General features: G+C 35.1%; 2 protein-coding genes across 10 annotated transcripts in view; one reads left to right on the top strand and one right to left on the bottom strand.

Moving 5' to 3' along the window:
* The first annotated feature begins 1,434 nt into the window (after nucleotides 1-1,434).
* On the top strand, nucleotides 1,435-9,543 carry LOC121878352 (putative OPA3-like protein CG13603). 6 transcript variants are annotated; one of them, XM_042384529.1, is made up of 5 exons: nucleotides 1,712-1,847; nucleotides 4,018-4,192; nucleotides 5,382-5,504; nucleotides 5,738-5,958; nucleotides 7,468-9,543. In XM_042384529.1, the coding sequence occupies exons 2-5, from the start codon at nucleotides 4,054-4,056 to the stop codon at nucleotides 7,666-7,668; spliced, it is 684 nt and encodes a 227-aa protein (XP_042240463.1). In that variant the 5' UTR covers nucleotides 1,712-1,847; nucleotides 4,018-4,053; the 3' UTR covers nucleotides 7,669-9,543. The 6 variants fall into 6 exon arrangements, with proteins under 6 accessions (XP_042240466.1, XP_042240462.1, XP_042240467.1 ...); XM_042384530.1 differs by lacking the exon at nucleotides 1,712-1,847 and adding an exon at nucleotides 1,912-1,929; XM_042384532.1 differs by lacking the exons at nucleotides 1,712-1,847; nucleotides 4,018-4,192 and adding an exon at nucleotides 1,435-1,484.
* Nucleotides 9,544-11,131: 1,588 nt separating this feature from the next.
* Nucleotides 11,132-22,859, bottom strand: part of LOC121878303 (transcription factor Dp-1-like) — a 33,708-nt gene continuing 21,980 nt past the window's right edge. For 2 of the 4 annotated variants that reach the window (XM_042384404.1, XM_042384406.1), the window contains 9 exons: nucleotides 20,565-20,655; nucleotides 18,767-18,927; nucleotides 18,264-18,472; nucleotides 17,139-17,307; nucleotides 15,980-16,189; nucleotides 15,558-15,706; nucleotides 15,052-15,134; nucleotides 14,758-14,841; nucleotides 11,132-14,142 (listed from right to left, as the gene is read on the bottom strand). In XM_042384404.1, the coding sequence (XP_042240338.1) occupies nucleotides 13,871-14,142; nucleotides 14,758-14,841; nucleotides 15,052-15,134; nucleotides 15,558-15,706; nucleotides 15,980-16,189; nucleotides 17,139-17,307; nucleotides 18,264-18,472; nucleotides 18,767-18,927; nucleotides 20,565-20,655 (1,428 nt within the window). In that variant the 3' untranslated portion in view covers nucleotides 11,132-13,870. Of the gene's footprint in view, nucleotides 14,143-14,757; nucleotides 14,842-15,051; nucleotides 15,135-15,557; nucleotides 15,707-15,979; nucleotides 16,190-17,138; nucleotides 17,308-18,263; nucleotides 18,473-18,766; nucleotides 18,928-20,564; nucleotides 20,656-21,885; nucleotides 22,424-22,859 lie in introns of those variants that run through there. The other 2 variants (XM_042384403.1, XM_042384405.1) reach the window with 2 other exon arrangements.

Below are 22,859 nucleotides of genomic sequence, written 5' to 3'. Positions count from 1 at the left end.
ATATATATATATATATATATATATATATATATATATATATATATATATATATATATATATATATATATATATATATATATATATATATATATATATATATATATATATATATATATATATATATATATATATATATATGTGTGTGTGTGTGTGTGTGTGTGTGTGTGTATGCCTATATAATTCATAATTCAATCACATTATAACCAGTTCTTGACAGGTATATCACTCCACTTGATTACTTATCAGCGTTATCACTTCAAACCGCGGTATTACAATTTATGCTTATTGCACTATAACAGTTACACCATAATAATCACCCGTGACGAGAGTGTGCAGAGTCCAAGCTCAATCATTTTATTTAAGTCAACATTTTATATTTATTTCAATTAATAGCGTTCATTTTTATTGGTTTTATTTTCATTTGCCAAGGCTTTCGACAGTGTACCCCACGAAAGGCTGAAAATCAAACTGGAAGGGTACGGAATTCGGGGAAATGTCCTAGCGTGGATAGAAGACTTTCTACATGACCGCAAGCAATGTGTGGTGATTAATGGCACGAAATCGTCATCTGTACCTGTAACAAGTGGGGTACCGCAGGGTAGTGTATTGGGCCCGCTGTTGTTTGTTTGTTTCATAAATGATATGCCTGACGTTGTACACTCCTCCATACAAATGTTTGCCGATGATGGCAAGTTATTTCGGGAAATTAAGAACCAAGCGGACTGTGAAGAGCTGCAGAAGGACCTCTGTGGGCTCCAGGAATGGTCGAAGGAATGGCTGCTGAGATTCAATGTCACGAAGTGTAAGAGGATGCACCTGGGGCGTACCAACGGTAAGGAGGCGTACCATATGTCCCAACGGGATGAAGAAAATGTACTAGTTGAGACTGTGTGTGAGAAGGACCTAGGTGTGTATGTTGACAATGAGCTGAAGTTCTCGGGCCATTGTGAGAAGAAGGTAAATCAGGCAAATAAATTATTGGGTCTTATAAGAAGGTCGTTCAGATATCTAGACGGTCCGTCCCTCGTGACGATCTTCAGGAGTGAAGTGCTTCCCCATCTGGAGTACTGTCACCCCATCTGGTCCCCGAGATATGCTAGGGACTGTCAGTTGGTTGAAAATGTTCAAAGGAGGGCCACCAGACTGGTGCCTGCACTTCGGCACCTCAGCTACCCTGAGAGATTGGAGCGCCTGAACTTGCCTAGCTTATACTACAGACGGGCAAGGGGGGACCAAGTTGAGGTGTATAAGCATCTCAGGGGGCACTACTCAGTTGAGTGTCCTTACTTGGAGCTGGCGGACGCTCGCCCCACAAGGGGTCACAGCTCAAGATTGAAGAAGCCGCAAGTCCAGAAAACCGTGAGGGCAAACTTTTTCGGAGTGAGGGTTGTAAACTCTTGGAACAATCTACCAGAGAGTGTTGTGACGGCACTGAGTGTGAGCTGTTTCAAGAGAAGACTTGACCAACACTGGAGCGGGTTCAGGTACATTCAGGAGCCGGTGCATTTTGCCAACAGTGCGTGACAGAGACGTGACCGATCGCCCAAGCGGCTAACAAGCCGATCAGTGGCGAAGAGGATAAAAGTAAAAAAAAAGTAAAAAAGTAGATACTGTATAGCTTTATCTGTTGAGGAGTCGGGCTGTGGGTTCATCCACATGCTCGGGTTCATAATAACAACTTAGTCAAGAACACAACAGTGAATGGGAGATGGCTGTGGGTTTTCCCATTGCTAAATTGGGTGCTTTGGTCATTAAGCAAGTGGCTAAACCGCTTGCAAACTTTGCTAAAAGCCGAGCTAAGAATAACCATTTCTTCAGGACATATGTGTTGATGCCTCCTGCTCAGTGTAAGTGAAAGAACAGAGAAACTAGAGTGTGAATCTTGGCCGGCTGATGCTACACTATTTATCAACAATGTTATGGGTTAATGTACCTTATTAGTTGTCTTACATTTATATAAGTGATGAAAGTTAAAGAAAATGACACCATTTTAATGTCTGGGAAAGATTCAATTTAACTTAGTGGTCCTATTAATTTTGTTACATTTTAACGAGTTTTTGACATTAAGTTCAATGAATAAAATATGATTACTATGTATGAATAAAGAAGTCCTGACTACTGAGAATTTTTTTTAATATACAGTAGTATCTAAGCACGGAACTCTATTTTGGTCTTATATAAGGAGATAGAGCAAAGAAGTAAATATACGTTATAACATTCTTGTCGGAATTTATAATTGATTTTTTATTTTTCCGAATTCGATTCCATTTTTTTTTTCAGGTTCCTTATGTATTTTCTTTTCTCTTGTTAGGTTAGGTCAGGCTCTTCTGGTTTCTCCGTTTGGTTAGGTTAGACATGTATACTGATATTTGAGTTGTTAGGTTCTTGATCTTTTTGTTTAGCAAAATATTTATATCCTCCAACAATTTGGGGATGCTCTTGGTAAACTGCAGAACCTTTCTTGTATTTAAGTTTCGTACTGCAGCTCCTTAACCTGGGCACATGTTCTTGAATATAATAATGGACTTTTTAAAGTTTTTGTAACAGGTTCGGTTAAGTTTTATTAGGTTTAGTTTCGCCAGTTTCCTGCATGTGTTTACCATATAATTTCCCTCTACTTCAAATTCATGCCCAGTTTGTGTGATCAAAATTGCATTTTTTAAGTGAAATAGAAAAGTAAAATAGAAAATTAAAATTTGATGAAAATGCTATACGTACAGCAGATTTTTTCTCTATTTACCTATATGCAAATCAGTATAAAGTTACATGCTTGGTCACTACTGAATTGTTACAGAGAAACCATCACTGAAATACAGTATACCCTGTACAGAATATAATTTACCAAGATTAAACCACCAAGAACTGCTTCACTTGAGTACTGTATTGTACCTATTACTCAGTGGTTCATTCCTACTAATATCAGCTGTGACTGAATAATATTTGCTTACGTGCCGTGTCGGGGGTAAAGGTAAATTAAATAAATGTATTGGTCTTCATACATACCTGTACTGCATTTATCTTTTAATTTTCTTAAACCCTCACATTTTTTGTAATACTGGAAGATTGTGTTGCACCTGAATGACTAATTTGACATAAAATGAACCAATCTATCCTACTTAACCTAACCAAGGATAGGTTGCTTCATTTTGTCACCAACAAATTACAGAAAATACTGTAGCAGTATCTGGTAATTTGTTAAAAGTTTTCTTGTAGATTAACCAAAAAGCTTCTGTTGCAATACTGTACTGTAGAGCATAGGAACAGTAGTATCATACTTTAAGTACAGATTAGTGTTCAGGACAGAAAAACTCATAAAAATATTTAAAAAAATGTTAATCTGTAACGTTTTGGCTTTCTCGTGGGAAAGAAAGCATTTATTATCTGGAGACAAATACTGTACCTGGTATCCTCAAGTTGGTGACCTAGGTGTGATACTGCCTCCTAGTATTACCTCAATTTTATGCCAATGTTTTAGTAAGTTTTCAATTGGGTTGGAATAAATTTAAGAGAAATTTTGAATTGGAGGACAGCCTTGTTTAAACACTAATAATGAAGATAGTCATAAAACAGCACAAACTGTTTTCTTAGGATATTTTCCTATGATTTGTTTTGAGTTTGTATGGTACAGGTACAGTATACATGTGCTGCATATACTGTACAGTGCTGTACTATATATGCATTGTTTACTGAACAATATAATAGACCTATTTTCTAAAGTTATGTACAGTATAGTACAGTATACCTTAACAAAAAGGCTTTTCATAATACCATAATGGGGTTGTATGATAACATACTGTACAGTACAGGGTCATAGGGAAATAGGAGCTGTGAACATAATGCTCATGCTGAGTAATTGAAATTTGCTTTGCTTCTACTTATTCAAAGTGGCAATTGAATACCATTCCACATTTAATTATTGATTATTTTTCCTCTCTTTTTTTAATTTATGCACTGTACCGAGAGAAGCTTTGCACACACATAATTGGCCTTTACTCAAGGGTTGTTTTCCCTTTTCAGGTGGAAAGTAATTAGTTGAACTCACAGACATTGTCCATGGCTCCTGTTTTCCCACTTGCCAAACTTGCTTTTCTGTTTGTGAAACAAGTTGCTCGGCCCCTGTCCAGCTCAATAAAACGCAAGGCTGGTAGAAGTCACTTCTTTAAAGAAAATTTCTGTCTTCCTCCTGCACGACGTATGTAACATTTTGTCTGTAGGCCTGAGAGTGGTAGGGAACTATAATAATAATAAGGAAAGTATGGAGGAAAATTATTTTGTAGAAGATTAAAGTTATACTGTACCAGTGTCTGTACTGTACCATATACAGGTACCTGTACTGTAATGAGGTAGAAAGTTAATGTAGGTGTGCTGTAGTGTGTACAGTACTATAATATTATTAGTAAACATATTAATTATTTTTTGATCAGTAAATCAGTATTTAATTGAACTTGTGTTACTGGCAAAATATTAACCAGAATATTGTACATTATTTTCCAAATTTGTTAATAATGATGTAAGTCCCACAGTAGTAATATTACTGTTTCATGCTGGGGAGTATTTTTTCTAATCCTTTTAAGTACTGTACTGTATATTCCCCTGCTCCTTTATTGTTAACTTTATAACTGTACCTGTATAGACTGTATACAGTATAGGGCAATTTAAACTAGGCAATGCTGCTCATGCACACTATACATTTTCTAACTAGTATTCCTAGATAAAAAATCCCCATTTAGTGTTTTGTTGGTGTGTAAAGGTGTAGAGTGTGTCAGTAAGAACCCCACAAGTCTATACAATATACAAAATCTTACTAACTACTACACACACTTATTTCAACTCTTCCCATTATACTTACTGTCCAACATATTCCTTACTCTTTGTATAGAATCTGAAATAGGTGAAGGAAATTACCGATTGCTTGCAGCATAATAAAACCAGGTTGGGTTGCTGTTTAAAAGCATCTTCTATGTTAGTGTTTGAAGAAGCATATAAGACCACAGGCATCCACTATTAACCTCCACCTACCTTGTCCCTAGCCAATCATTATCACAGTATGTTAGCTATTTACCCTTTGTTAAAAACGTCATGCATTTTGCTATTTATGTTCCACCCACCGTGTTACTAGCCCAGGATTTTTACTGCCAGTATATTTTGATAGAAAGGGCAGAATGGATATGAAGAAACATACCTAATTAATAAAGAATAAAGAATGACTTAATTTGCAGTTGAAAAGCAAAGATATTACAATTTCTTTAACTTTTTTATACTTTTTAATTATATTTAGTAAAGTACAAGTTATGAATTTTAATAGAGCAAAGGAAATAGTATTAGTATTTTCATGTTTATGAGTTGAGTACAGGATATTAAAAATGGACTTCACCCTTCAGTTTACCACTGGTGTGAAGTACGTATGAAAATGTACGTGATGAACATAGGTCGGTCAGGACAAAGCAGCACCATACCTAAGCTGAATGAAGATGCTGCCATAGAACTAGGAGCAAATTTATTAGGTAAGTGTTGATGTTAATGGAGTGGAAGAAAGCACAATGTATTCCCTACACCTTTATTGAACTGAATTGATAATATGGTTATTTGGCATGTAGTACAGTACAGTAGTTACATTTATTGAGGTATTTTTATTACTTTGTTTTAAAAGGGTGTTTTATATATTACTTTAAATAGCTAAATTATTCATAGTGATTGACTTATATTATAAAAAAATTGTTCTTGTCCACCATCACAGGAGAAGGAGTTATTTTTGGAATTGCTGTTGGAATTTTGGCTTTTGAAGTAATACGACAGAAGGAGAAGGAGAAGAAGAAAGATGAGGATGAGCAAGCATTTATCAACAGTCTTGAGAATCGAATAAACGAACTAACTTTTGCTTCTGAAGAACTTGACACCAAACTCCGTGAACTCACAAGAAATATTTATGCTGTGCAGCATCAAATCAAGATGAAAGAGGTATGTAATGCTGACTGAACAGCTTCTTCATTAAATGTCACGGGTATCACAGAGCCTCTAGCGAATGGCAGATTTTCAGTTACTAGCAAATTACGGTATTGTAGTGGTAAAAAATTTAATAATGTATAATCTATTAAGTTAAAAAAGTAGGCTATTAACAATGCAGTCTAAATAAGGAAGAGTAGTAAAAATAATGCTGTTTTCCAGAGGTTCTAATTATTTGCCCAGTTATACAGTGGACTATGCCTGGCACACAAGTTTTTACATCACAAACAACTGCAACATTACCATTTCATAAATGTAATTTTTTTTTTCGTTTGCAACATACACAAAGTATATCATGAGCAACAGCAGAGTTCTCCAAGGAGTGAGGATAGTCACTTTATTAACCAAAAAAGAAGTATCAGTTTTACTTATTTACTAAAATCCTTTTCATCGAATTGAATAACAAGGGAAGGGATGGTGCTGTACTGGACCTTCCGGCTATCAAAATAAAACAAAATTTGGGAATACAAAAGGACATTAAAACAGCTGTTATATGTCAAAATAACCAGAAAGCTCCATGTGAGTCACCTGATCTAGACTTAGTCATAAAAGGGGATTTGACGATCAATCCTTAATTTTTAGTCGGATTTTCTTTTCAAATATGTAACACATATATCAATTCCGTAACCATGGGACACTACTGTGGTAGGATTTAAAGTGTTAGAAATCAATTATTGTGTTCCTATTTTTACTGCTTCCTATATTATATTGTATGTGTTCAGTACTAACATTAGATACTCTATTGTGTTAAAACTGTATTTACTAATACAGTATTCTGTGTACTGTATGTACGTATATTATTTGTCATGTTCCAACTTAGCTACATACAATTCGACTTTAGAAAAATACACACGTAATACAGTAACCATAGACATTAAATAAATTGATACGATTACTGTTCCTAATAGAAAACTGAAAATATTCTTAATTAGAAATTATAATACAGGAATTTTATTAATCTTTTGCTGGTTTCAAATAAAATCCATTTCCTTAAGTCAATGTGCCCCCAAATTTTGAGAACACTTCACCTAGACTTGCAAAAAATTTAATTCAACAATTGCGGAGAACAAAGGTAATGGAATTCAAATGAATACATTCGTACCTGATGATGCTCGGCTCAGAATCCTGATATATCAGAAGGAAACGTTCCTTTCTCTTACACATTTGCAGGCAGTTGGCCACATTGCAGGTGACCAGTGGCACAAAATGTTTTATTATTTCCAAGATGATATCTCTTTATTTCTTACATACAATATTTTCTTTTCTGTGTACAGTATTCAGAGTTTTATTTTATTTATTTCTCTTACAGGTACAACCAAAGTGACCACATCACTGATTAGTTAGGTTACCCCCAAAAGATCTTCTTACTGTAGATTTAGAGCAGATTGCCTGTGTACAGTCAGTAGGTCTTATGTTCTCAGTTTAAAGTTACTAAAGTGGATGAGGCAATGATTTATCTTTCAGACAAAAGCTGCTGTGACCTCAAAGACAACGGATGTTGTTTTACACAGCAGCTCTCATAGTGGTACATCATCAGGGGTCATCGTCACAGCTTTAATGTATGCAAAGTCAAGGATTTTTGAAAACACTCCAGAAAAGAGTTTTACCTCTGTATCTCTTATCACAACAGCTTTATTGGATGCAAAGTCAAAAATTTGTGGGTGAAAAGACATAATAACTTTGGTCATAATATCTTATGGAGAAAATATATAGGTTACTTGCTAGATAACTTTAAAAGATATAAGAATGAATTTAACCTTTTCCTTCTGATGCAGCATAAGTACATTATATTATTTAATACTGTACAGGTACTGTACTGTCATTCTCTAAGATTATGGATAAAATTTTCTTATTAATGTGTCCAAAGTCATTGATAAAGAATAAATTACTTTTATCATACTGTAATTCCATAAATAAAGATGGGAAAGTAAAGTCATTCCTGTTGATTAAACAATTTAAAATAATTAATTAACCCCCTCACCTCATATTGGCCTAAAAGAAGTTTTAATTTTTATATACTGTACTGTACTGTACAAGAGTCTCCTATAAAGATAATAATTTAATCAAATGATAAAGATTTATACAATTGACATGATTGTGAGTGGCATGTGAGAGATCCTGAACATTCAATTCCCTCTATGCCCTGATCAGAAAGGACAAAGTTACTAAGTAGCTAAAAAATATTTATTATAATTAACTTCACTCAGTTCATTCGGAATTTGTTATTGCTTGTAGATAAGTATAAATTAGTGATTCTTTTGAAATTTAGTTTTTGCCCAAGAGAACATACCCGGTACCTATAACCACTTGGGTCTCTCTATGCTGAATATAAAGATCTGACATTAGCCAAATAAAATGCTAAAAGTAGCATTCCATAGTGTAGGAGTTAAGAGGTATCTGAAGCCCGACATATAATCCCCATTTCCCACTCTGTAAAAGTGGGTGGATGATAGGAAAGGCATCTAGCAGTAAAACTTGATCAATAACTTGCCTGGTGGCAACTGGGACACCAAGTCATCGGGTAATCCCAGCTAACCCACACAAGTGTGGAAAATGGCTGTAAAACAATGATATGTGAGTAGCTTAAGATAATTTCTCCCTATGTAATTATTAAGTAAATAAACCTTTGATGAAAATATGAAGATCAAGTGAGCCTTTACACATGAAGATTAGAAGAAAAAAATTTAACCTTCAGGGTTAGATGTTAAATCCATTGTTCTATGTTCTTTAGAATGTGTTAATTAAACAATTTGTGGAATTTCTTGAGATATAGATTGAGGAGAGAATCCTTGTCCTCTGAAACAGGGCACCATGAGGGTATTTAGGAGATGGGAGCTCCTACATGCCACTTACGACTCACTAAAAGTGTTTTTATACTTCAATCCTCCATGTATGATGAACTTGCAAAGATCTCTTCAGTGATTTGACTCTTACCTAAAAGATATGATATGTGTGTTTGGCTGTCATTATTATTTTGGTAAATTTAATAAGCACTCACTTATGTACTCCCCATCTAAGACTTGAATAGAGTATGAACAGTGGTAAATGCTTTCTATGACAGCTTGGCATGACCCCCATTGATGAATGTAGAAACCCCAAGGCATAAGCTGGGGAGGGGGCATTCCATTAAAATACAGCATTAAGGCATACACTGTATTGTTTAAATTCTTTTATACAGTACCAGGTATTTGAGATGTAGTTTATCCCATAGGATAAACTGGAACTAGTGTACTACCATATTATTTTAAAACTTTTAATCAGCATTAACTATAATTAGTTAAATTTCCACTATGGAACATTTGGGAATGCATCAAAGATAGTATTTAGTGGTCAAAAGTTTTACATTTCTCCAGTGGTCTATGGTGTTTGTAATAAAGCATGTTCTTTCTCATATTTAAAATAATACTCAAGGCCAGTAATTTTTATTTGAACTGGAGTATCTTTATTGTTTCAGCTTATGTGTGCCACGTACTGTAGTTCTAGTCACATTCAACCTGTATGTAGTCTTGGACAAAGAGAAATATAGAGTGGACACTTAACTTTCAGAATTTTTTATACAGATATACCTTGCTATACAGGTGGGTTAAGTTCCTCGAAAAATGTTTGGATAGTGAACAGCAATAGAAAAAATAGGGTGCAGTTCTCTAACGACAAGAAAATCCCAATATTTTACCTAAAAATAATGAAATTGTTTGATAAACCTCAGTACAGTATTATACTGTACTCCCAAAAAATAAATAATAATTTGCATCACCAAAAAAAATCTAAATATTGTAAAATACTTACAGTATACTGTATAGTATACAATTGATACATTACCTTATGTGAGGTAAGTCTCTCCTGATCTTGCTAGGGCCTTCCTGCAGTCATGGCATCTTCATTTCAAGCTTGATTTCAATGATCACAGAGTTTCAAGATCTTTTGGTGATGGTAGCCAAGGAATCAACACAATGCATACTTACAGTGGGGTATGCTATAACGAATCTAATTGGTTCTAGAACCTTGTTCGTTATAGGATTAATCCGTTCCAGGCCCCCAAATACAACCACTTAACACTGAAAAATATAATATAAAATTGTAAAAAAGTGCATACATATGCATCTAAACCCCTGAAATAAAGAATATCATTAATACTTGTAATAAAAAAACAAATTTGTAAAAAAAAAAAAAAAAAAAAAAATTAAATACCTGTAATGTTCGTTGTAAGAGTTTCGTTCGTTATAGCATTCTCAATTTTATAGGTAAAACCGTTCGTTATAGGAATATTCGTAGTAGGATCCGTTCATTATAGCATACCCCACTGTATAAACACATAGCAAGCGCACTGCACTGAAACCAAACACTACGCGAATGGCAAGCCATACATACTATCTCCTGGGTGTGTGCAATGTAATTTTTTTATTGGCATGTTTTTCATATACTACTGTAAGTGAAAATCACTTTTGGTTTCCAAGAAAGGTGCAAGAATAGAATTTTTGGATAGCAAGGGTTACCTGTATCTACTGTAAATAACCTATTAACTGAATTTGAACATTGAAGAGTGCAGTTCTTTCTTGGGGTTCACCAAGTCTTGTGCATTACTAATTAATCCAACTTGTACATTCATCCAAATGAATGGAGAGTAGTCAGTCGCTTGCTGGGCTCCCGCCAAGTTGCCAGATACCACCGTTTGATTTAATACTGAAAACCATAACATCACATCATTGGTTGATTGTACCATTGGATTGGAGGTACTGTACAGTGAATTTATTCAGTTGAGGGTTATCTTGAACTTGTGATATATTTTTTTAATTGAATTACCTAATGCTGTATGTTGGAGTGGTCCCTACTCAGGTACTAAACTATGCCAAAATTTTACTGAGTTTTGCCACCATTGTTATACATTTTAGATGTAGTACTGTACATAAGTGTGATATTGTAATATGTATATACTGTAATATTGACTGGACCTTAAGAAAACTTATTGTTTAAGTATCCATTTTACCTTACATTTGCTGTAGTTTTAATATAACTAACTGATTTTGTTAAGAAAATTCCTTCATTGTTATTATTAATCATATTTAACTTCCCATCATACGTTAAGACACCGACAAACTATCATGAATGTGGAATGAAGAAAACCAAAGTGTAAAGAAAACCTTCTATTTTTCTTCAACATGTTACAATGTGATCCTTAAAGTTTGTGTGAAGACATGAAGAATAGGGATCGGTCAGTGCAGAAACTAATGTGTACATAGCACATGCACTCAACTCATTTACACATCACATTCTTGGACTAGTAGACAATTAGTCCACACAGTCTATTGTGAGCTGGATTTACCGCCATTAAAATAGAAATGTAAGTAACAGATGTCTACTTTCAAATGAGTTAATATTACACCCGGGAGCTGTCCTCACAGATCACTCAAGTTTGGTCGCACATCACCAAGACTTAAAGTCATAGTGTTGCCATGGACATCAAAACCCTGCCTTTAACAATATAAAGCATTGCAACAAACAAAACAAATTCTTTAATCAAATTACCAAAGTGTATAATTTTTTTTTCTTAACAAATTAGTAACAGTCCATTAGGTTTCAAAATTGTAACCTATTTGCAACTGAACCAGAAAAAACTGATAATACTTTCAAATGAGGCACATTACTACCCATTACAAAAGATGTTTGTCTCAATGAAACCTATTTGAAAAGTATAGAAGTAAATCAACAGGGAAAAATATTTCAACCATCACATTCGCTAATATTCAAAGTACTGTACATTTTTTTTTCAATTCAAACATTAAAAAAATAAATTACTAATTTTAACATTATATTTCTTAAATAACACCAAGATATATCTGAGACTTTTATGTACTAGTTAGAGAAATAGTGAAATCTACAAATATTGTCTCACACCTGATATAACTTAAAAAGACACTATATTGTCCCAGATATTGCACAGGAATGTGAACAATAAGAAATGTCTCATTATAAAAAAATATTTTAATTTTAATAGCAATGTACAACAAAAATGATAATTCCCTGAATAATTAATCTGAAGACATTACTGTGTGTAAACACACAAATATTTTATGGTAAACTGTACACGGATAATTTAAGTGCATCTTGTATCAGAATCCTATATCAGCAGCAATTTAATAAATTTGATGTAAGATACTATCACAAATTATACAAAACCCTAATTATCTTCAAGAAAAATGAATTGGTTAACAAAATAACATGACAATGCAGAGCTGACCAAACTAAGACCTCAGACAATTGACCTCCTCGTTCATAACATAGTGGCAGGCAGGCAGCATTTCTCTCTTTGTGAGTTAATTGCATTTGGGAATGAGAGAAATATTAATGCTCCTATCTAAACAATTTGTACTATACACAATTTTGTATTCAGAAAAATTGTGTTGAAGAGACCATTCTGCAGTTCATTGAAAGCACAAAAACTTAATTTAGGTGCCTGTGGGCAGAGCAGAAATTGTGTCCCTCAATCATCGGAAAACTTTTTACCTGTCTGAAGACAAGTAAAATAAAATATAAATAAACATGTCAACCCACTGATCAAAGTTCACAATCCACACTCTTTCCAAATGCACATTCAAAAAGACAGTTTAGCATAAATCATGGCTGCATGAGCTGAATGGGAATCTTATTTACATGTCTTTCTGGCCAAGAGTAATAATAAGCATCTCTTCCACATATACTCTGCTCTTTCATAAAAATAAACTCACTTTGTAGTCTTTGAAATTGTTGCTACTGATGATGCCAACAAGGTTAAATATCACTAATGGCATTTAAACGTTCCAATGATTAGCAGTTTTGGACATATATCTTACCACTGGAATCTTCTATCTTATCATTTGTGATTCAAGACAGTCCACTCGGGGAGAATGACTAATATCAGGTAAAAGAAGGCAGCTTTTGATTGATATCATTAACTTTATACTAAAATGTTTTTAAATCAAGTGTAAGGTCTTCTAATAAAATTATTTATCTCTGTATAAATATGACAGGATAGGTATGGACAGTTGGCCAGCTGTTACTTCTCACCTGCCAGTCTCCCAGAGCAGACACATCCTTCATATATACTGGATAATAAAAATTATCCATCATATATATATAAAAAAAGTGAAGTTTCAATTTAAGAAGAAATATTGCATATAAACAGTCCAGTCACAGAAATGTCTATGCCACTAGAGATGCAGTAGTACAAATTGTACTTCACTTTGTACTGAATCCCAAGGCTGAGACGGCCCCCCTCCAGTCACATCACACCAAACCCCCCACAGACTACATCTCTCCAGTGCCACTCCCACTACTTTCATAATAATAATAAAAATAAAAAATCAGTTATCACTTTTACGAGCCAACACCCAAGGGCCAACCCCTGCAATTGTACTTCACACAGGCTGCACTAGATTCTTTTCAATAATTAAATAATGTTCACCAACAAGCATTTTGTCTTGCCTGACCCACATCATCCCACATTTCCAGTCTTGTATGAGAAACCTCAGGCTTTGGTGCAGCCACTCTCTAGAGTAGGGAGGAATACCATATTTTGCACACTATATCAATCCTTGAGGTCTTTAAAAAATAACTACTCAAGGAATGAAATTTTTCCTATGCATAAATACTCCACGCCATCATTTTACCCACCCACACTGAAAATGGGCAACAAACACACAATTCTGGAAACAAAACAAAAATAAAATACAAGTAACCTACTTCACTGGCCATATTTGATAATGACCTCCAATCTTCACACTGCCTTGCACTGTCACACTAATTACAATACTTTAAATACCCTCGTTGTTAAGTGTCCTTCCCCGCCCCCCTCCCCAGCCCATCGACACACCCTCCCATTTTTTTGTTTACATTAACTGATATCAACATCAGAATCATCGAGCATGTCCTCGTCTTCTTCATCTCCAAAGGACGATGGGGATGCAGATTCTGGTCTGTGTTCATTTTGGAGGGAGATGAGAGAGGAGTGGCGGGATATAACACCTAATCCACTACTTGCACCACTACTGCCCGTATGTGTCATGGCACCCACTTCTAAGTCGTCTTCTCCAAAGACTTCAGTCCCAAGAATACTTAGATCCTCACGTAGGTTCAACTTAGGTTCGTGGTTACCTTCCGCTAAATCTGTCGGAATAAGAGCAATGGTAAAAAAGAGAGAAAATATAAGTACCTTAGTTTAAAAGATGAAATCATGCAAATTAGACAGGATTTTCTTTCATGTTCAAGCAGAGTGAAGTATAAGCTGGGTTAACATTATGGGATATAAACAGGCGAGTCATTAGCCACTGTTACAGACAATACGAATCCAATAAGGTAGTATACATTAGTAAATGAGTCGGTAAGTACATGTAAATTAGGTGGAAGTTAACAGTGAATGTGCAAGAAGGTAGTGATAAAATATGATGAATGAAGATAGAATGGAAGAAGTGGCATGTTTCACATTTCTGGGAGTGGATGGCTGCAGAGACTATAAAGTGATTTTTGAGTAAGGATTTGCCACCGGTGGGTGACGACAGCTTGTACAAGGAGGCGGGCAAACCAGATTTGAAGCCTTGCCATGGAAAAGGATTAACAGAGCAGAAAAAACTATAGCAGTAAGAATGAGTGCATGACAAAGAATGAAATGTACATAGGAGAAAAAGCTGAAGAAAGGCTTTACAATGCCTGAAAAATCATTTGAGTAATACAAGAAACAAGATGATAACAAAACTATCTAAATACTGTATACAGAAAACATACCTGTAACATAACTTTCAAGAGCCTTTGGCACCATAGATTTGGCTCTCTCAAGATCAACATGTGAACACTGAGCTTTCTCGAGTCCTGAGGAAAAGCAGTACAGATTACTGAACAAGCTTTAAAGAAAAATAGATAAAAAAAATGTACATCCAGAAAAATATTTAAATGCATCAGTTCAAATTTCAAGAAGCATTTAACTACTAATCAAATTTGTCATGTAAAATGAACAATGTTAAATTTTCTAAACACTAATAATAAATAACTCCATAATAACAGTACCACCAAAGTACTAACCTAGGGCCATGCCCATTCGTTTCAAAACTTCAATGTCATCATGGATTTCAAATGTGTCATCAAAGTTGAATAGATATTCAGTTCTGCAAAGAAGATCGGACAAGTCAATAAAACTTCCAAAATACCCCCACTGTTCCCTATAATTAAATCTCTAAGATATTAATGCAGTTCAAAACACATACAATTAATTGAAGAAAGATTGCCTTTAAAGGAAACTTTATTATTTTTTTAGGACAAACTTTATAAAAAACTTAGTTTCTACTTGCTTAAATAACCATCTGTAATACTGTGTCTAATGTCCATTTGCAATTTTTTTCCTCAACCAGTGGTACAGATTAAAAATTATATATTGTATTGTACATGATATCATTTCCACCTATCTCAATTTAATTAGCCCTAGAGACTTCTGAGTTAATCTTATACAGTACAAGAAAGGAATTGCAACCTCATGAACAAAAAATCCTTATATACAATACAGTATGTACCAGTTAGAAAAGTCCACTCACTTGTCATTGGAGATTGAACAGTCAATGATTGTCTTTTTGTTTGTGTTAACGATGATAAATGGTAATTGGATGGCAGAGTTTGGTGATGGAGCTCCATGTTTCCGCTCTTCCGTACGGTTACGCTCCACCAGGTTTTTGAATGCAATTTGCTGGAGGAAAATATGAAGCTTCAGGAAAAGAAGTCACAGTATGATTCAGCATTAACCTACTTCCAAGCCTTCTTCCACTTAATGCAGAGTAGCCTGAAACCACATCCTTCCCCAAAACTAATTCAAAGCCATGTTCTTTACCCCCAGTGTTACTTCCTCCCACTTCTATCCCTTCTTCAGTCAAACTTAGAATTACAGTACAGTACACAAATAATTTCAAACATTTCCTTCATATTTCAATTTACTCACATGCAATAAAAAGTAATGTCTTACTTGTAATATGAGATCTTGTAACTGTTGTGTCTTGAGTTTAATGCGTTCTACCCGTTTATGTCTTTCCTGCTCCAGTTTACGGCATTCCTGGGCTGAATTTGTCGGGAGACCCAACCACCGTATTTCTTTTTTCTCTTTACTGATGATGTTCATTGCCATGAGAACATTGAGGGCATCATAGACTCGCCGTCTAATGTTCTTCTGGTCATACTGAAATATATAATCATGCTCAATGTTATGATACTTTGGAGAAATAAAAACATTTTCGCCCTCAATTATCAAAACTTTTCTTGTGGAAAAAAAAAAAAAGCAATTAGTAGTTGATTAAAAGAATACTGTATATCATTGAATTTCCTTCACAAGATTATTTTTCCCAAACTACAGATTAGGCTAATAAAACCCTTAACAAGATGTGTCATAAAAAGATAAACAAAAGCAATAACACCAGAGTATTAATAAGGATGAAAACTTGCTGTTATGGACCACAGTTGAATCAATCTTCCCTATTGACAGAGTAACTATCTAATCCAAATTTGTAAGAGGCTAATGATTAGAAACTAGAGAATGGTAACTAAACAAGAAAGAAGACTACAGTAGTGTAATTGCCTGAATACAATAGTTTCTTTAAGCCAAGATTACAACACAATCTTCTTACATATTCACACAGACAGACAGACAGTCAAGAGTGGCTCATAATTACCTGGCAAGCCAAAGGTTTACATGAAATTTACCGAGGGCACAGTTACTCTATCAAAGATTAACAACACATTCCAAATGTTCATTTTTCTTCGAGCTGGGGAATTATATTTTGGGAGTAATTCACTGAAGCCCATTCAGTTACCGATACTTGTACTGTACTTAAATGCATACTAAAACAAATAAAGAACTCCACTGGTTTGAGTAAGCAGAAAATTACTTAATACCATGACATTTTTGTTATAAATAGTTACACTGATTATTGAGAATTCAGCCTGTCTTTAGGTCTGTGCTCTGTAAGAATGAAAGCATGAAAAACCTTTTTACCCTCTCAAAATATAGTTGCCATTATATCCAGCTATGCCATCTAACCTCTAATATCATTTTCACTTGCTCCAGCAGCTAAATCATCCATAAAATGACAGCAAGCTGCCTCCAGTACACCTAAGCCATAATGACTCACATTAGCACCATCAGATGGCGATGCACACCGGGTAGGATCTGTAAACTCAGAAACCAGTTCATCAGCCACTTCATTGTATGATGTTGTACCCTTAGCCTTAACCTTCTCGCACACCTTCATAGAGAAGTGACGAAGACCTTTACCGCCCTTTTCACTCTTCCGCCGTTTACTAAAAAGAAAACAATTGCAACATAGTAAACTTTCAAAATCAATATGTATTATTTCTACAATATTAGTCTTATTAAAACATTCATCTTCTTGACATTCCAGGGATACTTAGACAAAACATTACATAAACCAACTATACTGTACTGTATTCACTTTTTATAAATCAAGCTTTCAGACCACATTTCTTAAAATGTAGACTATTTACATTATCATTAAACATGGCAAGTTATAAAAGAACCTCCCCCTCCCATCTTTGAAATGGAACTAACCTGTTTCTATACTGTACCTGTAGTCTCACTTTCTAAATAAATCTAGTCATTCTACTGACCTTTCAATCAATCAACCATAATACACTAACAAAACATCCTACCAGATGAGGTAAACCAAACGAGGTGGATTTAAGGACCATTATCAGTAACTCAATTCACTACCCTGTTTTACAATGCAAATGGCTTACCAAAATTATTATTCCCAACATACTATCACCTCACATATGAACTTTTACTTTTCTGACCAATCTTAACTTATTAATATACAGGTATTCTTCTAAATTCCCTTAGCTTTATTATCATACTTAAAAACCTTATGTCATCTCCAATGCTCCATGATACTTAACTACCCATCATACTAAGAAAGGCAAGGTAAACTGGCATGAACGATAATGAGAAGGTTGCATTATGTCTCGCAACAGTGCCTGTATTGCTTACAACCTTAACCAATATTCAGTCTTACCTTTTTATCATCTCTAGAGCATTAAGATCCTTGCCTTGTACTATTCACTGATAACTTAGGTTTCCATTTCACTACTCTGTCAATGTGAAATAATTAATATGCATAAACCTTTACCACTGTCAGTTTATGATCTCCTTATGTAAACTCATTAAAAATTTAAAACAAAATCAAAAGAAAATACAGTACAGCATATTAAAAATTTACTTAAACCATGCATCAACAAACCTTTCCACTCCGTAATCAAAATCGAAGTCGTGTCTTTTTCTTGCACCGCTATGATCCAATATCGGCGTGGTAATAAGACTTTTTGGAGGTGTATTGCTTATGACTTGCGTACTGCCGTGTTGTTGCTGTTGATGGTATTGCTGCTGCTGCTGCTGTTGTTGTTGCTGGTGATGAACCTGTGGGTGTGTTGTTTGGTGGGCTTGAAGAGTCTGTCAGGCCACAAAAGTAAATACAGTACTGTACTGAACTCTTTATAGCTATAAGTAAATGTGATAAAGCACCATGGTACTAGATCAGTCAGAATTACTGTACATAACTAACACATTCATTCCTGGCATCATGATAGCCTTCACCACTCGACAGCAAAAGCTGAATGTATGCAATCATCCTCATTTTTGAAGCTAAAGTATATATACCCCAATAAAAGATTCAGCTAAACTACACAGAACTTGTAAAGATCAAGCCATTTCCCAATGTAGGCAAATCTTAAAACAAAGACTTACAACTGGGTTGGCAGTTAAGGATCCCGTTTGCGTTCGAATAACAACTGGAGAGGTAGTGAGCGATGATCGACTGGCCATCATCGTGTGTTGCTGCTGATCCATGCTTCTTAATGGGGACTTCAGGTGTGCACTGTTTACTGGTAACATCACTTGACTTCCTCCTGGAAATAGTTAAATAAATAAATATATATATATATATATATATATATATATATATATATATATATATATATATATATATATATATATATATATATATATATATATATATATTAACATTCACCTGTACACATACAATAATTCAGCTAAATGGAAAAATTTATGCAGCAAAGTTCAATACTTTGTAATGAAAACAGGTGTGGTCAACAAAGATAATTCCATAATTTTAAATTTTATATATATATATATATATATATATATATATATATATATATATATATATATATATATATATATATACAGTATATATTATATATATATATTATATATATATATAGATAGATATTTTATTGACCACAAATTATGAATACAGAGTTTACACTAAAATTTTACATAAAATGGTCCAAATGCAAATGCATTAAAACACCAAGCAATTTTTTCCTTGGTTCTTGGCATTACTTGCTGCTGGTGATGGATGAATGACCAAGAGTGCTCTAAAATTTTTGAGAGATCTATTATGGATTGTATTTGATAATCGTCATGTGATACTTGTTAACTTGCAATAACTGAGGCTTAGTATGTAAAGGATGACACATACAGTATTGTATATGATGAAAGCTAGCACACAGGGTGACAGCTGACAAATTTAATTAAGTTAGGTATTTGCACCTTTTCACGATACCAGTTCACTTGTGGAGAATGACAGTATGTGGTGACTGCAAGTTGTTCTTAAGTGACTGCCAGCCGTATTTTGTGGCTGGCAGTTGTATGTGGTGATTTAGTTATCTGGTAACTGAGTGACTTATTTGTTAATCCGAGTGACTGACTTAAATGTGGTGATTGATGGGCGGCATGTGGTGACTGACAATTATGTGGATGGCGAATCATGGCGGTATGCCAGATGTAACAATTAAAATGTTGGCGATTCACTGGTAACATTACTTATTTTGAGGTGATTCAAGGGTTACTATGCGGTCATTCCTTCAGTGATACGTAATAAATGGCGGTTGGTATGTGGTGATTGCCAGTCGGTATGAGGAACTCAACAAACTGAAGGGGGTAACAATGATGGAATGGAGTCGGTGTGCTAGTTATCTCGCACAGTAGGTTGGTGTGCTGGTGGCCTCCAGACGTACTCCATGCTCAAAGAGAAAACATTTTCTTTGATAAGAACTTGCCTAGTGACATTCAATGACCTTGAGGGGGTCTCATCAAACTGCGCACTCATGCACTCACTTCTGCGCCTAGGCATGCATGCAGCTGTCTGTGCATGTAGTCTCATTATTCCCATATACCTATTCTGTCAACTAACGCCACGTATCAGAATCTTAATGCTACAGCCTACAATTCAAGCTTTTTCCTCAGTACATTAAGTTATTAAAGAACTGAACATGCTTGCTGCTTTTTATGAACCCCAGTTGATGTTAAAAATTGAGATGGAAACGCCAATTTATTGATTTTTCAAATTTAAAATCTACAATATACGAACATAATTCCTTGTCCTACTCTCCAACGCGGTGTTTAATTTCGGTTTCTAATTTTTTAAATTGTTATATCATATTAGTTCACTTAGTTGTCTATTTAAACTTATCGATGATTATCGAAAAAAAACCCCAGCATTGGTTGATTATGCACTTACGTATATTTTGGGCATTGAGCTGACCCTGCTTAGCAGGAATGGCAATGATCTGGCCGCTGGGCAACTTATTCGTCTGTAACACAGTCTGTCCCTGTGAGAAGATAAAAATACAATATTAACCATCAACTGTAAGAATATCATCATATACCATAAAATTTTACTAAAATATTCCTACACATACGAAAAAAATAGTTATAGTGTTTTCCTGTTAAGAATTTATTCCGTTTTATTCATAAACTTAGTCCCATTGAAAATAAATTAACACGCTCAAGGCATAACTTCTATTTAATAACGGCTTGTCAATAATAAACATTGTACGGTAGATTCTTGGGACTTGTTATCGTCATCATATGTCGGGAGTTGGATAAGCAGCAGTTTCTCACTAAACCCCTCCCCATCAACGTTGAAACAAATCACGCCTTTCTACATCATTCATTCGTAGCGACCTAATATACTGTGCACATCCACCAAAATATGACAACGAACCCATATTTACGTGTTAGAAAAGGAAAGGTGGTATCAGAAAGGGTTGAAAGTAACGGGGGTTAATAAACGTGACTAATGGATCCGGTGTTTTGCGAAAGTTCTACATCAAAAATTTCTACCTCTGCATTAATGCGCATGCATGGCCATGTGTAGAACCAGAAACCATTCGTCCGGTGCATCTAAACAGACGCCACTAGACTCGAAAGAATATCCTCAAACTCTTTGCTTAAAAAATATCGACTTACAAGTGGAAGTAGGTGACTTTAGTTATTGCTGGTTGAATATAATAAGTATATGTAGCTAAAAGTAAGGATATTGCTAGCTGTCACTTTCATTTTCCTCAGTTATATTGAGTGAGAAAAATGGGTAGATATTTCACGGAATGCCGGTAAGGTAATGACAAAAAAGCTACATTATATGAATTAAGCAGCAGGAACAAGCTGGTCCATTCCTACTGCAATCAGATAACTTCAGTTTTATTAAATTGACAGGCAATATTTTTCTATTTTCAATAATAACGCGATATTTATACAAGTGAAGATTATATAGCACAGCTTCAGTAATACAAATGCAGCAGCAAAATTAGTATTTACAATTCTAGCTGTCAGTTTAACGGGCCCGGCCAGACATTTACACTAGTGCGGACGGACACCCATCCCTGTAGTTCCCTCGAGGCTTCCCGCAGGTGCGAGCAACTGTTCGGACAAGCGACCAGATCAAATTTCAGACCACAGCCAAGAAGAGTAAAAGAGACTCCCTTTTACAGCACGGTCTCAAGAGCTACCACACCCTTAGTTATAATTAATAAAAGAAAATCTGCAGACTACAATTTTACCTTGATCCCGCTTGTTGAAGGCCAGTAAATATGTGGTTGGATGGTCTGTATTTTATTCTTAACGGTGCCAGGCATGGTACCGCAAATGCTCGAACTCTGAACAAGTGGTTTATTGGGTGTAATATTTTCGATTTCTCCCCATAAGTCACTGAATGAATCAAATGCCTCACTCAGCAGAAATTCTACCTCACCCTCTGTAGTCATTGCTGATGTATTCCAATGACTACCACACCACAAATTTAAATGTCTTTAGTTTATTGCACTTTGTTATATAGCTGTCCTGACAGCAGCGAGTCAACTGTCATTAATCCACTTACTTTAGGGACGCATACTCAAACTTCATTTCTGCTAAGGACGATTTCAAACTATTACTTTCACTTTGAAATAATACCATAAAAGCCATAATTTACTTATCAACTTAATATGACTTAGCCAAATAAATGTCACACTAAAATAAGTTTTCACAGGCCTCCCTCGAAGAACTGTCAATGCGAGTTACTGAGCCAAGAGCGTAGCTAACCTAAGGCCAGTCCATGTTTCCCGGGGAACCCAGCGTTCCCGCGCTTTTCGCCATGCGGTTTCTCACCAAAACAACTTATGGCTAACTTCTGTAATTGGATGGCTTTAAGCCTTCTTTTCTTCAATATTAATGGATAATATAAGAATAATAATAAATACAACGTGAGCTATACAAAACATATGAGAACTTTGTCTTAAAACGTTATGACACTGTCAAGTGAGAAACACTACTACACAGCCAGATGATTACCCCCCTCCCTCCTCCACGTCCCTCCCTTGCTGCCCCCTCTGCCACCCAGCATATCCTGCTCCAGTAGGGGGTATCCAGCCATTTAAACCATAACAATGTGAAAATTAAGATAAATAAGGTTTTCCGAGAAGAATCACCTCCATTACAATATAATATATATACTATAAATCTTAATATCTGCAGTTAAATTATTCTGAGCACCACA

The sequence above is a fragment of the Homarus americanus genome, unplaced genomic scaffold (assembly GCF_018991925.1).
Source record: "Homarus americanus isolate GMGI-L3 unplaced genomic scaffold, GMGI_Hamer_2.0 scaffold41027, whole genome shotgun sequence".
NCBI classification, from domain to species: Eukaryota; Metazoa; Arthropoda; class Malacostraca; order Decapoda; family Nephropidae; genus Homarus; species Homarus americanus.
This window is presented reverse-complemented; position numbering and strand designations above follow the sequence as displayed.

What these genes read in the sequence shown, in the direction of transcription:
- LOC121878352 (XM_042384528.1), top strand. Translation starts at nt 1,709, where the DNA reads ATGGCTGTGGGTTTTCCCATTGCTAAATTGGGTGCTTTGGTCATTAAG. An exon ending in GTTGATGCCTCCTGCTCAGT is followed by an intron (nt 1,848 to 5,381) that starts GTAAGTGAAAGA and finishes TTCACCCTTCAG; the next exon opens with TTTACCACTGGTGTGAAGTA. An exon ending in ATCAAATCAAGATGAAAGAG is followed by an intron (nt 5,959 to 7,467) that starts GTATGTAATGCT and finishes TTTATCTTTCAG; the next exon opens with ACAAAAGCTGCTGTGACCTC.